Source organism: Fundulus heteroclitus, chromosome 21 (genome assembly GCF_011125445.2).
Source record: "Fundulus heteroclitus isolate FHET01 chromosome 21, MU-UCD_Fhet_4.1, whole genome shotgun sequence".
Classification (NCBI taxonomy): Eukaryota; Metazoa; Chordata; class Actinopteri; order Cyprinodontiformes; family Fundulidae; genus Fundulus; species Fundulus heteroclitus.
Window position 1 is genome coordinate 17,137,982 of NC_046381.1, and position 14,964 is coordinate 17,152,945.

A 14,964-nucleotide genomic window follows, 5' to 3' on the forward strand; every position below is an offset into this window, starting at 1 on the left:
TACATTTCAATAATCCAATTGATAAAGCCAAACGCATATAAAAACAATGACATGTTTTAAGTGCTTATTCTTATAAATGTTAACTCTTGGGCCTTTCACCTGATGAAAACCTGCAATTCAGTGTAGATTTTTAATACAGAAATGTGATATCGCTTTGTAATGAAATGGCTGTGAAATGAAATCTGCTCTAAAAACCCTTTTCTTCCTAGCTTTTGACGTAGCATGACAGAGCTCACCTTATTCAAGATTCTTACATCTTTTAAGCGTTTTATAATATGTTTTACTCAAGTTGCTTATATTTTTACGTGTTTTATATTGGATTTTACTGTAGTTTATTGTAACTTCTTTTATGCGTTTATCTATGCAGTACATTTTTGGTCAGCTGTGCTGTTTTTAAAGTGCTTATAAAGTTGGCTTGGCTAACACTTAATCAGAGAAAAACACTGAATTAAAAGCGGCGGTCTAACAAGTAGATTAATGGAAAGTTAAGTGGAAGAAAGAGCTTTTCAGAAAAGAGCGCACACACAAGGATAACAGCAGCCGCGAGAGGATGCCATGGGCTTTAAAACAGGTATTCATACTTTGGGCAAAGGGCTGCCTAATCCTGCTGGAAAGAGAAAATCCTCTCCATAAAACTGGTCAGCAGAGGACAGCATGATGGCTGCACTGACTTTGGACCGGACAGAAACCAGTGGAACCATAAAAGCAGGACATGGCTCCACAAATCATCACTCAAACAACATGGATTCAGTGCCTCTTCCCCTTTCTGGAATCCTGATTTCCAAATCACATGCAAAATTTACTTTCATCTAAAAAGAGCACTTTAGGCGACTTAATCAGACTTTTCCTTTTTCCGCTTAGCCCAGGTGAGATCCCACTAACGCTCTCCAGGTCAGGACAGGTTTAACACAAGGAAGGCGACGGTTGCAGCCCATGTCCTGGCCACATCCAGGGGCCCCTGAAGCTTTGACTCCAGCTGCGGCCCACATCTTGCGAATGATGTCCCACAATCTCCTGAGTGGACTTTTACAATTTTCACAAGGCTATGGTTAGTCCGCTGGCCTGAGTACCACTCTCTACCACTTTTCCCCACTTAATTTCCCATAAATATGCAGATATCCAGCACTTTGCTGGCTATCCTTCTTGTGAGAAACGCATTTTATTGATCTTGAGTAACAAATTATCTAAATGTTTTGGTTTTTTTCTGGTGTGTGTGTGTGTGTGTGGGGGGGGGGGGGCATCATTATCTGTACTCTGTATTCATAAATTACTAAAATAAACCCTTGAAATATTTTATTCGATGTATAATTAATGAACACGTTTTACTGAAATAAACTTTTCAGCAATGGCAGACCATGCGTTTTATTTCATAAATCTGAGGAACTTAAAAAAAAAAAAAGGAACTCTATATACTGTAAAAAGCAATTCATGTTTGGGTTACATGCAGAGAAGCAGACACTAGAAGAAAGGTGCTCATCAAATAGGTCTTTATTAATATGGAGATGAGGACTTTTCTGTGGAAGGTGCAATTACCCCCTTTTTCCTGGCTTCCATGTTAAAATGACGTTTTTTTTTTATTAATACAAGGGAAACCATGACAGTAGACAAGGAGCAAAAACATATGTGAAACAAATGGTAAGACTATTAAATACTGAAAAAAGAAACAAAAAAAAGAAAGAAAAAGTTTCCTGTTTTCACATCTTTTCGTAACTTTTAACAATCCAAAAAGTTTGCAGCCATGAGCAGCTCCAGGGCAATCTCGGGAGCGATGGGGAACTCGGGGATTTCTGTGGAGCTGTTGGTGTAGCGGACCTTGTAGGTGAAATACATGCAGACCTTGGAGAGGACGTGAGACGGGATCTCCCTGAAGTTCACCTCGTTGGTTTCGTTCTCGGCAAACTGCCCTGCAAGTGACACACAGCGAAAGAAGGAAGCGGGCCAATGAGAACACCTGTGAGAAACGGGTTTGACTTTATGCACACACGCCACAGCTAATTTTGTATGTTTGCTTTTATAAGTGAAAAATAAATTAAATTCTTATGCTAGAGTGTGTGAGAACACTTAGATCTAATCAAAACATTTATTGAGCCTAACCTGAACGCATTGAGGTAGATTGAGCCGATTACAAACCTGACAGCTGTGTGTTTAACAATAAAACCATCAAGGATAAGTTTGACTCCCTGAGAGTTTCCATCCTTGTATAATTCTCTTGAACGTACCCGTCACTGGTCCAGTTGCACTTCCTAACATGCACACATTCACACGCCCACGCGCAGATCAGTAGACAGCTCTAGGGGCACATCAACAAGTACATGCTGATGTGCCCCTGGGAGGCTAATCTCAGCAGGTAGATAAAGTAAAACTATCGGGCATAACAATTGATAATCAGTTGTCATGGGCAGAACATATTGATACCATAGTGAGGAAGATGGGTTGTGGTATTTCAATGGTGATAAAATGTCTTTATGTCCTTCCAAATATTGAGGGACAGGTGGCTAAATTGTTAATTTTATGTCACCTGGATTATCGTGCACCTGTATGGTCCTCTACATCATCTATGGTCCTCTGCTCGGTTGGTTTTAAATTTTTCCATAAGAACAAACACTATCAGTATGCACAGTCGACTTTCCTGGTAAATGACAGAGTCCAGACTGGCTTGCAATACAACATTTTTTTTTAGAAACACTATTCTTTTCAACCCGTTTTCTTATATAAGCAAATTGTCAGATGTGATCAGGTTCATTCTTATGTGACAAGGTCAGATAATGGTGGTCAGATGATGTTACCATGTCCAAATTTGAAATGCCTTAAAGAGAACAGTTATTTATCGTGCCATCAGCTTTTGGAATAATTGCCCACTGAATATACGTGAACTGAATAGTAAACTATCTTTTAATCATTACTTGAGAATGCACTATTTAAATTTGTGAGTGGTGAATTAAGATATTTACTGTATGAAAGTGAGAATTAATGTGATATGAATGTAATAACTTATTTTGAAGGATTTTTGATGATATCTACAATAATGTCTATAATGTTTGATTAAAGTGATTTTTGTTTTGTCTTGTGGACCCCAGGAAGACTAGCTCGTCCCACTTTTGGTGACAGCTAATGGGGATCTTTTTAACAATAAACAAGTGACAAGGGGGAGCTGCTACCTAACCCAAAACATGACGACTGCAAGACTACACAGTGATCCAGTCCCCCCTGGGTAATGGGTACATAATGGCCGAATTTAAATGATGTTATGGATGTTACTGTTTGAAAAGGATTCCTTCAAACCACTTCCTGAAAAGCAATCAGACAGAGAATCAAAGCTGTCCATAATATATTTGGCTATATGGACCTGAAGAAATTGTAGTAGGTTTTAGTTTCAAGTAAGACTAGGAGTAATTAAATAAAAAGCTCTGGGTCGACTCCAGAACATGACTGTGCTGGATTTTAGGGAGGGGAGAAAAAGACCGTTTACTGTTAAGAGTATATTGAAAACCAGTGATCAATAACATCAAAAACAAAAACCGAGATGAGCTCAAAAATGTAAAGGAGCTATATTCCAGCTGGGTTAGGCCCAGAATGTCGCAGCAAAGGAACGGATCCTTGTATAACGCAGGGTAATGGGGCACTGACTGCCTCCTTGGCACGGCACACAAGTCCCCTGGAGTTCTATCCGCAATAAGCAAATCAAGGTGCAAGGACCGCATTCAAATGGCAGCTGGAAGATTTATGAAACCAGAGATGCGGCACGCTCACAGCTGCTTTCTGGCACATGCCCAGCCCTTAGTGGGTTGGAGGGAAAAGTGCACCGCTAAACGTTTTTGTGGGTGTGTATGTCTGCATTTATAAACATAAAAAAATAGATATTTTTGCAGTGACTGTACCTAACCTGTCAAGACTGTTTTTATTGTTTTTAGCTGGTATTTTTCCAGATAGAAATACCATCCATCCATCATCTAGAGCCATGTATCCATGCAGGGCACCAGCATTGATACCAGCTAAAATCAAATTAAACATAGCAAAGCTGCTTTGGGTGTTAGGAAGTCTTGGCGAGACAAGTGTGAGGTTGATTCCCTCGGTGTGTTTGACGGCTGCCGTCGTCTGTGATAGCTTCGTGAGACCATCCTGATTTCGCGAGCTTTCAAGGTTTCACTCGCAGATCAGTCTGGATACTCTGCGTTAAAGAATATTTGGAGCCGTTCACCAAACGAACGTCCAATCAGCGTTGGCTTTGAGGCGGGTTGAGGTGTGACGCAACGAGAAGCGCGACAGTTCAGTCTAAAGAACATGGCGGCTTCAGCCGATGAAACTAGCGTTAGCGTGGCTATCGAGCAAGTTTTATCGGAATTACAGAGTATTTCTTTGCTGAGCTAACGAGCCTTTACCTGCAGCAGCAAGAGTAGCTTGGCTTGTGGTTGTGTTTTCGTCGTCGCTCTGTTACGAGCGACGACGAATCTGATTGGTTTATTTGGCCCGTCTATCACCAACATAGGCCAATCAGCTAACCAGTATTTTCGCCCCTTCCCAAAATTACTTCAACGGAAGGTTTCCAGATGGATATGCGGAGCAAATCTATCTGGCGGAGTCAGGTAACGTCTGTGATCCCTCAGCAGGAGAAATTGTCAAACCAAAATAACTACAAGGGAAATGACTACTTTGCCTTTATTTCTGTCTCGGACAGAGGTTTTTTTTTCCTGCAGCGGCACACACGGCACTCATTCGTAACTTCATATAGTTAAATAAATATATGCTTTACCAAAAAAAAAAAGAATAATTATAAAACAACCAAAAACAACGAGTTAAAAATGTGTTACTGCTCATCTCGTTCAAGGCGTTCATTAATGAGCTTAACTGATGATGGGGTGAGCAAATGTTTGTACCCGTTGTGTTTCCAGAGGACAACTGTGTACCTTCACCCTGAGTGTAGTAATGTATATTCAAAGCTCAGAACCTGAGAAGCATCTGCTAAAATGCTGTCCGCCTGTCTGAGGGGCATTCGTTCTAAAAGAACTTGGGGAGTAAGAGGAGGTGTTGTAGCCGTTAATCTTTCCTGCCGTCTTGACCGATCTTAAAATCCGAGCCCTTGATTCGACTGCTAAAATTATCAAACCAGCAGGTGACACCGTACCTGTTGGTTTGGTGATTTAGCAGCCGAATCAAAGCGTGTGGGTTGTTTGGTGGGCGATCCCCAGACTTTCGGTTGCTACAAAACGCTGAGGACACCAGTCTGCTAGTGTGCATTCAAGGTCTTTTCAAAAGCTGGGAGGATTGCGAAAGTTGTGTCGCGTGTCCCTTAAGCTGCTGCACCTTCCTCATTGACAGGAAGCGTGGTGCCAACAAGAGCACCTGAACTTTTTCAAGAAGGTAAATCGAAAAATGATGCTTGTTCTTGTCAGTCAGCTGTAGGTTTGTCACGATACGAAAGTTTCAAACTCGATACAAAGGAAAATATATATTTGGTACCATTTTTGACGCCACGGGGACAAAAATATGACAAAAAAGGCATAACTATTTTTTTTTTTAAAACGCACCCTTTTCAATCTCAACATGTTTTCTCCACTGAATCACAAATACTACTTAAATAAGTGTGCAAATAATTGCTAAATAAATAACCCAAATATAACACATGCCTAGTAGCATGCTAGCCACAGCTAATGCGGACCACTTGTCACACCAACATCAGTAATCTGTCTACTGTAATAAATGAAATTATTAATTGTAACTTTACTTTATTAAACTGTCAGAATTCCTCATAAAGGCCAGGGTGTCAGTCCTTAAGATGTTTGGCCAAGTTTGTGTGCTGATTGACCTCGTTGCCGTCACTTTAAAGCACTGTTTGCACACAAGCCTGTCAAGATCTCTGGGTTTCCTTTCTTCGTTTGCCTCCTATGCAAAACATTTAGTATCGATACCATGTCAAATTAGCGTTACATCCCGATACAGCGTTTGAGTATCGATACTTTTCAGAGCATTCTTGACAACGCTAGTCAGCTGTGTTTAAAATCCTTGAGACTGTAAAAAGACAAATGTAAAGTTTGACTGAAGAAAACAAGAACAGAGAACTCAAGGCAATAAGCTAAATATGTTGTGAAACTCAAATATTTGGGGTAAAAAGTTGAGAGTTAAAGAATGACGCAATTCCCAAAAGGGGTGGGGGATGACATCATCTGCTGTTCCACGACTAAAGCGTCTTAAGACTATTCAGGAAATGAGTCATATGAAAGATTTCAGCTGAAAACCAGTCTTGAATACTGGTAACTATATTCCCGGTCAGTTTCCTATCAACACGTGGTTCTGTCATGGATTTATTTCACTGCATCAACCCAGAAACACTTCTCAAAGAGGAGGCTCTGAAATGCCTAACATGGAAATATGTGGTTTAATGTGCCAAAGCAAAAAAAATAAAGCACATTTTTCATCAATAAAGAGCCAAAACTCAAATGTAATTATTGTGGATAATAGCTCACACTAAACTTTATAATCTTCACCATCACCTTAAGTAAAGGAAAACCTAAATATCAGAAAACATTAAAATTCCTATCAGGCAGCACCATTCAAACAAACATAATGGCAATAGCTTGTATTGCCTATTATTTTTTTTATAAAAGCTTTTTATGTCCACAACAATCAGTGGTCATTCAGTTTGTATCAATTGTTGCTCCTAATCAACAGATATACAAACCGGGCAGCTTTAGCTGTGCAAAATGCTTCATATGGCATTGACAAAAATGCTTCACTTGAAATGACCATTGTAACAACATGATAATATCCCAGAAAAATATAGTATATTAGGATAATGTCCCCAGTGTTAGGGTACATGACAGGGTGTCTATGAGGAAAAAAAAAAAAAAAGGTAATTGTTCTAATACGTTAAAGCCATCTTTAAAACAGTTTACAGTAAAGATCAAAACCATAGTTTGAGGCAGCATCCAGTTTTGATTTGGTTTTCCCTAAGGTGAAAAAATCTGTAATTATTTAGAGTAAGTTCAATACTTTAAATCATGTTAAGTAAAGACAAACAGGAAGGTTTAGAGGTCAAACAAACTAAAATGTTTGGAAGTGACCAGGATTGTCTAGAGAGAAGAAGAATTTTGTGCTATGCCATTTTATTTGTAAAGGACACACATTTGATTTGAGATGTATTCCTTTTCCAACAGCACCCACCCGTAAAACATCAAATTCTTGTCATGCAGTCAACGGGACCAGCAACAAATAGGCAACCTGAGCATTTTACAGCACAACAAATGTTTGTTTTTGTTTCTGTAATCATTAAAAAGTTTTTTTTTTTTTTGTTTTGTTTTTTTTTAAATGGCAAGTCCTCACCTGGCCCACTTAACATGGCTTTGATGGTTCCAGATGTCAAGGCATGCTCTCTTTTCACAATGAATTCATGGCCGTCTGAGGAGATGAGCTTCACATACATGGCATCTGGCCCTTCACAGCCACCGTAGGTTCTCTCCTCACCATCTGTCGAGTCAGCACATGAAAACGACGATCTCATACAAATTCAGATGAAATAGCACAGAGCCAGGCATAAAAAAAAACTGCATAGCTTGGGTCAACTTTTTTTTTTTCCAATTAACTGCTAAACCTATGTCAGGAAACTGATTCTTTGGACTGACAACAGGATCTTTATATTGTGAATGTGTACATGCATGAAGTCTCACCCATCCTGTTCCGGGATTTGGGTTAATCCTAAAGGGGAAGAAAAGAAAAGAAAAATTAAAAAAATGAACATGACTCAACTCGTTTAAAAACTGATCTGTAGTAAAATTAACAAACAGGGTAAACATTGGTAACCGGGCATTTAAAACTGTTAAATACCGCTAACGTCATTTTAGCTTCTCGGTTTATTTCAGGCGATTTTTGACAGTCACTGCGGAACGTCAACTTTGGCCAAGATCAAAATGGTCACAGAAACATATCACAGTCGTTAAATGTTGAAATAAACATTAATAAAAGTGAAGTAAGCATGGGTGTTCTTACTTTGCCACATCAACAGTGGTCTGTTTGCTTTATGATAATGCTTTTTTTCTCTCTCGCGTTAGCTATGCTAGCTAAAGGAGCTAACTTATTTCCATATTGTTAAAACATTTTCTTAAGTGGTCTCAGCGTAATCTACAAGCCTGACATCCACTTTGAGAAATGTCAACAGCGTCGGGCTTCAAATCGGGACATAATAGGGCCTTCTTACCGTCCTGTGGATAACTGAGCGACGGAGATTGAGCGTTAGCCACAAACCACTTTTGACCCGGAAACAGTTTTTTGGGGTCCACGGTCCGCAATAAATGCGCTCCGTATAATTTCCTCCTTTCTTCTTCTTACGTTTTCTGGCGGTTGGCAAACAAATTTTGGTGTATTACCGCCACCAACTGAAACTGAGTGTGGATTGGGATTCAAATAGTAAAAATAATAATAATAAATTTAAACATCTTTATCAAATTAGTCATTTTATAAGGTGTCTCAAAAATAAAGAATAACCCTCTGATTAAGAGTCTTTGTCTAAAAGCTCTTTTAAACTCAGCTGTAATTTGTTGGCTTGTAATCTACGTACCAGTTAATTTCTCTGAACTACATATTTAGTGCAAAACAATAAAACATGTTCCACTGCTTCTTCTCGAAATCAAAAATTACACCTCCCTGTAGCATGTTTACCTAACTTAAATAACTTGCTATTTAAACCTGTGTTACTAAAGCGTCCCCTTGATTATTTCTTCCTTTCTATTCCTTCATGTTTTCCTCATACTGCCAACCTTTCTTTGAATACTGTAACACCATCTTCCATTTCTTTCTTCTTCCCACTGTTTCTGCCATCTTGCGATAACCTTATGCTTAATTATTGATTTCATTTCACCTGTACTAAATAGTACTATTATATTTTGAGTGTTTTTCCCAGCTCGTTCTGCGTATTTATCTGCCACCTCATTAACGGACGGATTTCTTCAATCCATTCTAACGGCAATATAATCCCAAATATTTATTCTGTGTACATTGAGATTCCATCACTGATTTTTTTATTTTTTTACCTGTTTTAAAATTTAATTGTGGAACTACAAACGAAACATTATTCCTGTTATTTGAATTTTTTGAAGCATCCGTATAAACTTGAACATATATATATATATATATATATATATATATATATATATATATATATATATATATATATATATAGATAGATAGATAGATATTTATTATCTAAATATTGCTGAACCATACTTCAATCTGAAATACTCTCCTTGTGTATCCGTTAAAGCAGCAGAGTTAGATCCGTATTAATACCAGGCAACAGAGATGGTTTCTCTGTTCTCTGTTGCCATTTTTCGACTTACTGTTCTATTTTCTTCTTATGAGCTCCACTCCTCTAAACTTCTCTTGCTATCATGATTACAGATTTATTTCCCTGTTGTTGTCCCCTTTGAAAAATTGGGCTTTAAAAATTAATGAACACATAGATAGATAGATAGATAGATAGATAGATAGATAGATAGATAGATAGATAGATAGATAGATAGATAGATAGATAGATAGATAGATAGATAGATAGATAGATGTGTGTGTGTGTGTGTGTGTGTGTGTGTGCACATAAATGTATCAAAAAACTCAAAATATATAAAATCTAAATAAATAAATAAGTGTGAGCAACATATTATTATTATTATTATTATTATTATTATTATTATTATTATTATTATTATTATTATTATTATTATTATTATTATTATTATTATCTTCCCTTTAATTCACAAAGTCAAATACATGTCCATAGTATTTGGTAGCTTCAGTTTGGGCCTATTGCCCTAAAAACAATTTACCTTAAAAACAGCTCTGCCCACTGACCTCCTTTGTGATGTTCACTCCAAAAGATTGATGTTGTTGCTTTTAAGTCACTTTGTAACTCATTTGCTAATGCGTTCATTGTCCATTTGGAGGACCCTTTTGTCCCAAAGGTTTAAATTCCCGGCTCATATCTTGAGATGCTGCTTCTGTATTTCCACACAATGTTGTTTACTCATGATGCCATCTATTTTGTGACTTACACAAATCTTTCTTGCAGCATACCAGTACTTTACATGGTGTTCTCGGGCTTGCAAGAGGCTGTCTTTTTGCTCCTAACATATTGTAACAATATTAATTATGGTCAAACAATTTAATTTAATTTTCATCAAACCACAGGCGATGCCTCAAAGAATTATAGTTTTTGTTCACTGTCACATTTGCAAACTGTAATCAGTCTCTTTTCATCTAGCTTTTGGAAAACTTCTTTTTCTTTCTTTCTGAGAGGGTCTAACATCAAATTCTTGTACATGACATGTTGCACTGTGGATAATGACCTGCTTTGTCATGCCAGCATCTTCAAAAAGTCTTTTGCTCTTGAACTGGGAATTGTATCCATTTTATTGGCAAAATATGTCAATCTCTGGGAGAAAGAATCATAGGGAAGATTTCCTCTTACTTGAACAGTATGATGGCTAGCCACACCCATGGTTTTTATATTTGTTTAAAATTATTCAGACAGATAAATGTGGGACATTTAGGAAATTTGTCCAAGGATGAACCATTGGAGAGTCCAAATTCTATTTTCATCATTGTCACTGAAGGTACCCAGGCCTTTACTCAGAAGAAATTTAGTTTTTTTTTTTTGGTAAATGCAGTCAGGTTGGGTCCTCTTTGGGTGTTTCATTTATCTCTGCAGTTTAAATGCCGATATGAGGACAAAACCCAAATTTTCTAGTTTAAACTTCCTGAACCAGTGGGATTTGCTAATTGTTGTCTCTGTGATCAGGCTAACTTCTAATAGCAATACACTCCAAAGGATCTCCCTCGGTTTTTTTACTTTCTACTTTCAAACACCGTGGAAACATGCTTACTAAATGTTGCTGTATACTGCCTTTTGAGTGTGAGAGATTATGAGATATGAATCATTGCAAGTGTAAATAAAGAGTTTGTTTTGAATTTCACTTTTTAAGTTTATTTACAAAGATCACGTTGGATTTTGAGGTTCAAGTTGATGATAATCTTCTGATTTTCCCACATGAATTCCAACCACTAGCAGGCTTTATGCAAGTTTTGCATATACAAACCTGACAGTTTGAACTTATTGAAAAATAATGAAGCGCATAAATAAACTGAACCCTTCAAGCAATTCCAGTGGATAATCAAAGGGGTTTTGTGACTTTTCTTTGTCTTCTATTCAGCTTTTCTTTTTTTTGTTTTCATGATATAACTCAGCATAGTGTCGGAGTCCAAGTTCGGATGTGTTCCTGTTTGAAAATGAAAGTCGAGGCGGTGGTAACTGGAGTACCAAAACACTGAGAACCCTGGTGCAAAACGACTGAATTGGCTCTGATTTACTGGTTGTTGTGCTGCTGATCCGACAGGGGGCGCCTGCGCCCAGGATGGCTGCCTCTCTGCCTCCACGTCCCTTGATGAGTTAAAGCAGGTGGTTGTGGGACATGAAAGAGCTTAAGCAAGCCCATAAATCTGGATTCACCAGAGAAGACGTGTACCCTGTACCCTTATACATTCTCCTAGGTCCACCCAATGAAAACCTATCAGATTAATTAAAATAAATATGGACCAGTTCAACATTTTGTTCATTAATTTGATTTTAGAAAAAATAAATAGTAGATCAGTGGGCTTAGCACTATACACAAAAAAAACAGCATCACAAGGTTACGTAAAAAGGCCATCATTTTTCATCAGTCTGTCGTTTAAATCAACAAGCTGTTGCAGTTCATCACGTCCCGTTGAAACCCTTAAACGAGTTAAGCAGACATCTATACTGCAGGCCTACTTGGGTTCATAATGTGACTTTGCCCTTATCCTAGTGTAGGAATAGGAGGAAAAGTGATGACTGCTGAAATCTGAGGCTTCCAAATGGACAGAGTTATATGAGCTGACCCTGACAGCTCGAACACCAAGTGTGACTGTAAATTGTGCCGTTTGACTCCGAGAAGCGCACAGAGGGAGAGGACGGTGCTCTTCATATGCGGGGGCGATTTTAGTAGTAATTAGCGTTATGGTAATTTAGAATCAGAGTTGTTGTTTTTTTGCTCTCCCCAGACATCTCAGGCCAGTATTTAAAATCTGCCTGTGACTACTGGTGGAACAGATGTCAGCAGAGACTTATGTAGAGGTGACATCTGACCTGGTGTCTCGCTCTGAGCTTCAGTCGTCCCGTCCTTTTATATTCCAGAATGGTCTTGCCACCTCCGCCACTGCCACACACAACTCACAGACGACCAGAAACAATCACTGACCTTCCATTACACCATTAGTACTTGGTCATGAGCGGGAGGGAAGGAGCAGCCACTTTGATGTCTTTCTGGTACGACCCGCCCGGCTGCAGCTGCTCTCAGCTCTATTTTAGGGAGGCTGCTGCGGGCCCTCAGAACAGGGCTTCCTAAACACGCACATAAACACAAACAATACATGCAAGCACTCTTGTCTGGCCCAACCCCAACGACCGTCCTTTCAACTGTTCTGACAACGGTTTCGTGCACCTGTGGGTGCCGGTTTAGAAACGGTAGGATGCAGATAAGGTGCGAGAAAAAGCTGTCGGAGTGCTATAATTGACATATTTCAGATTTTATTATGGACCAAGAAACATCTCCATACTGCTATTTACAGTGCAGTTTTTTTCACACAAAACTCACAAGCGTCAGTGAATTATGTTAGGGGTTTTATGTAGAATATGAAAATAAAATAGTGCATAATTATGAAGAGAAAGGAATGTTTTATTTATTTGTATTTTTTTTTTTCAAATAATAAGAACGTCAGTGAACAAACATCGTCATGAAGACCAATGAACACAGCAGATGGGTCAGGGGAAAAGGTTTTAGGGAGGCTTCAAGCAGGGTTAGGTTATAAACCACTATCCCAAACTTTGAACATTTACATAGCATTGTTTTCCTATTCATTTAAAAATGGAAAAGGTATGTCACAACTGTGAAACTACCAGGACATACAGTGGGTGCCCCCTGAAACCGTTGAGGGGAACCTTAAGCAAAGAAGCAGCAAAGAGGGAAATGGTTACTCTGGAGGAGCTGCAGAGATCCGCTTGGGGTGAAGAATCAGCTGATGGAACCATTCCTGTTTTAGTTCTGCACTACATGCATCTGTCCTTTTTTTAAAGAGACATGTAAAAGAACATTGTTTAAAGAAAGCCCCAAAGATTGCATTTTGTTTAATAGTTTATCACAAACCATGTTACAAACACATGCAAAAAGGTGCTGTGGTCTGATGACTTCAAAACTGAATTCTTTGGCCTAAATTTAAAATCCTATGTGTGGCAGAAAACTGACACTGTCCTGTACCCTGATGACCACCTCCCCACGGTGAAAAATGGCGGTGGAAGCATCATGCCATGGGATGTGCTTCTTCTGGAGGTACAGGGAAGCTGATCAGAGTTGATAGGAAGATGTATAAAGCTAACAACAGGGCGGTCGTGGAAAAGAAACCCGTTACAGGCTACATGAGCCTGGAGATTGGGAGGAAGGTTCATTTTCAAGCACGCAGTCGGAATCAGAACCACTTTGAATAAAGCATATTTATGTGTCTGAATGGCCCAGTCAAAGTCCAGAGCTAGGTCCAACAGCAAGTAAGTGGCGTGACTTTTCCATGATTCCTGGATTTTGAGTTTGGTTGTCTCAGATCCAATCTTTGGTTCTTATGGTTTGATTTGTTGAGTTTTGTTCTTACCTGCTCCTGCTCTCAGTAATTACCACCCCCTCATTTAAATATTCCTTTGGTCTGTCCATTCTTCTCACGATTCCTTTTTGGCTTACCTGATCTCATCCCATTCCCATATCCATTTTGCACTCATCTGACTCCGTCTCTGTCCTCCTCATGTTTGACGTCTCCTCTCTCTTTCCTAATTTGTTCTACAAGTTACATAACTTTAAAAAGAATAACTCGAGCCTTGACACTCCAACTCCACCACCATAAATCATGACAGATGATCTCCATGCAATCGGTCTGAACTTTCGCTATTTTGCAAAGAACAGACAGAAACTGGAATTTCCTATTGTGCAAAGGTGGTAGAGATGCATCTGATGTAACTGCAAGAAAAGGTGGTTCTACATGGTATCGACTCAAGGGAGGCGCAATAAAAATCAACCATACTTCTCTAGCTAGAGAAAGAATTGAAAGCCGTGTTGTTTTCCTTCTACTTAACAATCATGCAATATTTTGTCAGTTTCTTAGTCACAATAACAATTAGTCTTAAATTATACCGAGATTGAACACTAAATCCTTCACATGATCATTTAAGAGTGAGGCATACATTAATCCTAGCATGCTTATAAAACCAGTTTAAAAAACCCAAACCCAGTCAAATGTCGGTTCACATAATCCTTCTGACCGGCGTTTCAATACTGAAGCCCTAAATAAAAAAATAAAACCAGGTCAAATTTTCTAGTCCAGTCAACAGGGTGCTGTTCCTTCAGCCGCCAGCCACTCACGGTGCCCTGAAATTCTCATATTAGCCTTAATTTCAAGAAGCTCTGTTGAAGCAACAAAAGTGGTTAAATCTCATCAAATGTGAATCGCTTAAACTCCAATTTTGACAGTATCATTCAGAACACTGGTCGTAATTTTAACTGTTTTTCCAGTTTGGCCCTACATGGTACGAAACATATAATGGCGGTGCACCTGGTTTTTAATTTACTTAAATTCAAGTTAAAATCTTTTCAGTCACTTGCATCACATCTGCATCCGGGATTGCTGCCCATGCCATGTTGCCCCATACACACTCACTCCAACAGATGTTTGGAAAATAGAGAACTGGGTATCACAGTGCTGTTTATCACACAGATACGTCGTGCTGGAGAGAAATAAGGGCTGACCTCAATGTGTAATATTTTAGAAAATTATAACCCACAGCGAACAGAGCCCACAAAGTGCTACTTTTTTGTGCGATGTTGTGCTGTTATTTGACTGCACACCCTGCAATAATACATGGGACAT

The 14,964-nt window shown here is 38.8% G+C and overlaps 1 protein-coding gene across 1 annotated transcript; it reads right to left on the reverse strand.

Moving 5' to 3' along the window:
- Positions 1-1,465: 1,465 nt before the first annotated feature.
- eloca (elongin C paralog a) lies at positions 1,466-8,301 on the reverse strand. The gene is made up of 4 exons (XM_012857368.3): positions 8,189-8,301; positions 7,662-7,689; positions 7,318-7,461; positions 1,466-1,904 (listed from the first exon to the last, which is right to left on the reverse strand). The coding sequence occupies exons 2-4, from the start codon at positions 7,663-7,665 to the stop codon at positions 1,714-1,716; spliced, it is 339 nt and encodes a 112-aa protein (XP_012712822.1). The 5' UTR covers positions 7,666-7,689; positions 8,189-8,301; the 3' UTR covers positions 1,466-1,713.
- Positions 8,302-14,964: the final 6,663 nt, after the last annotated feature.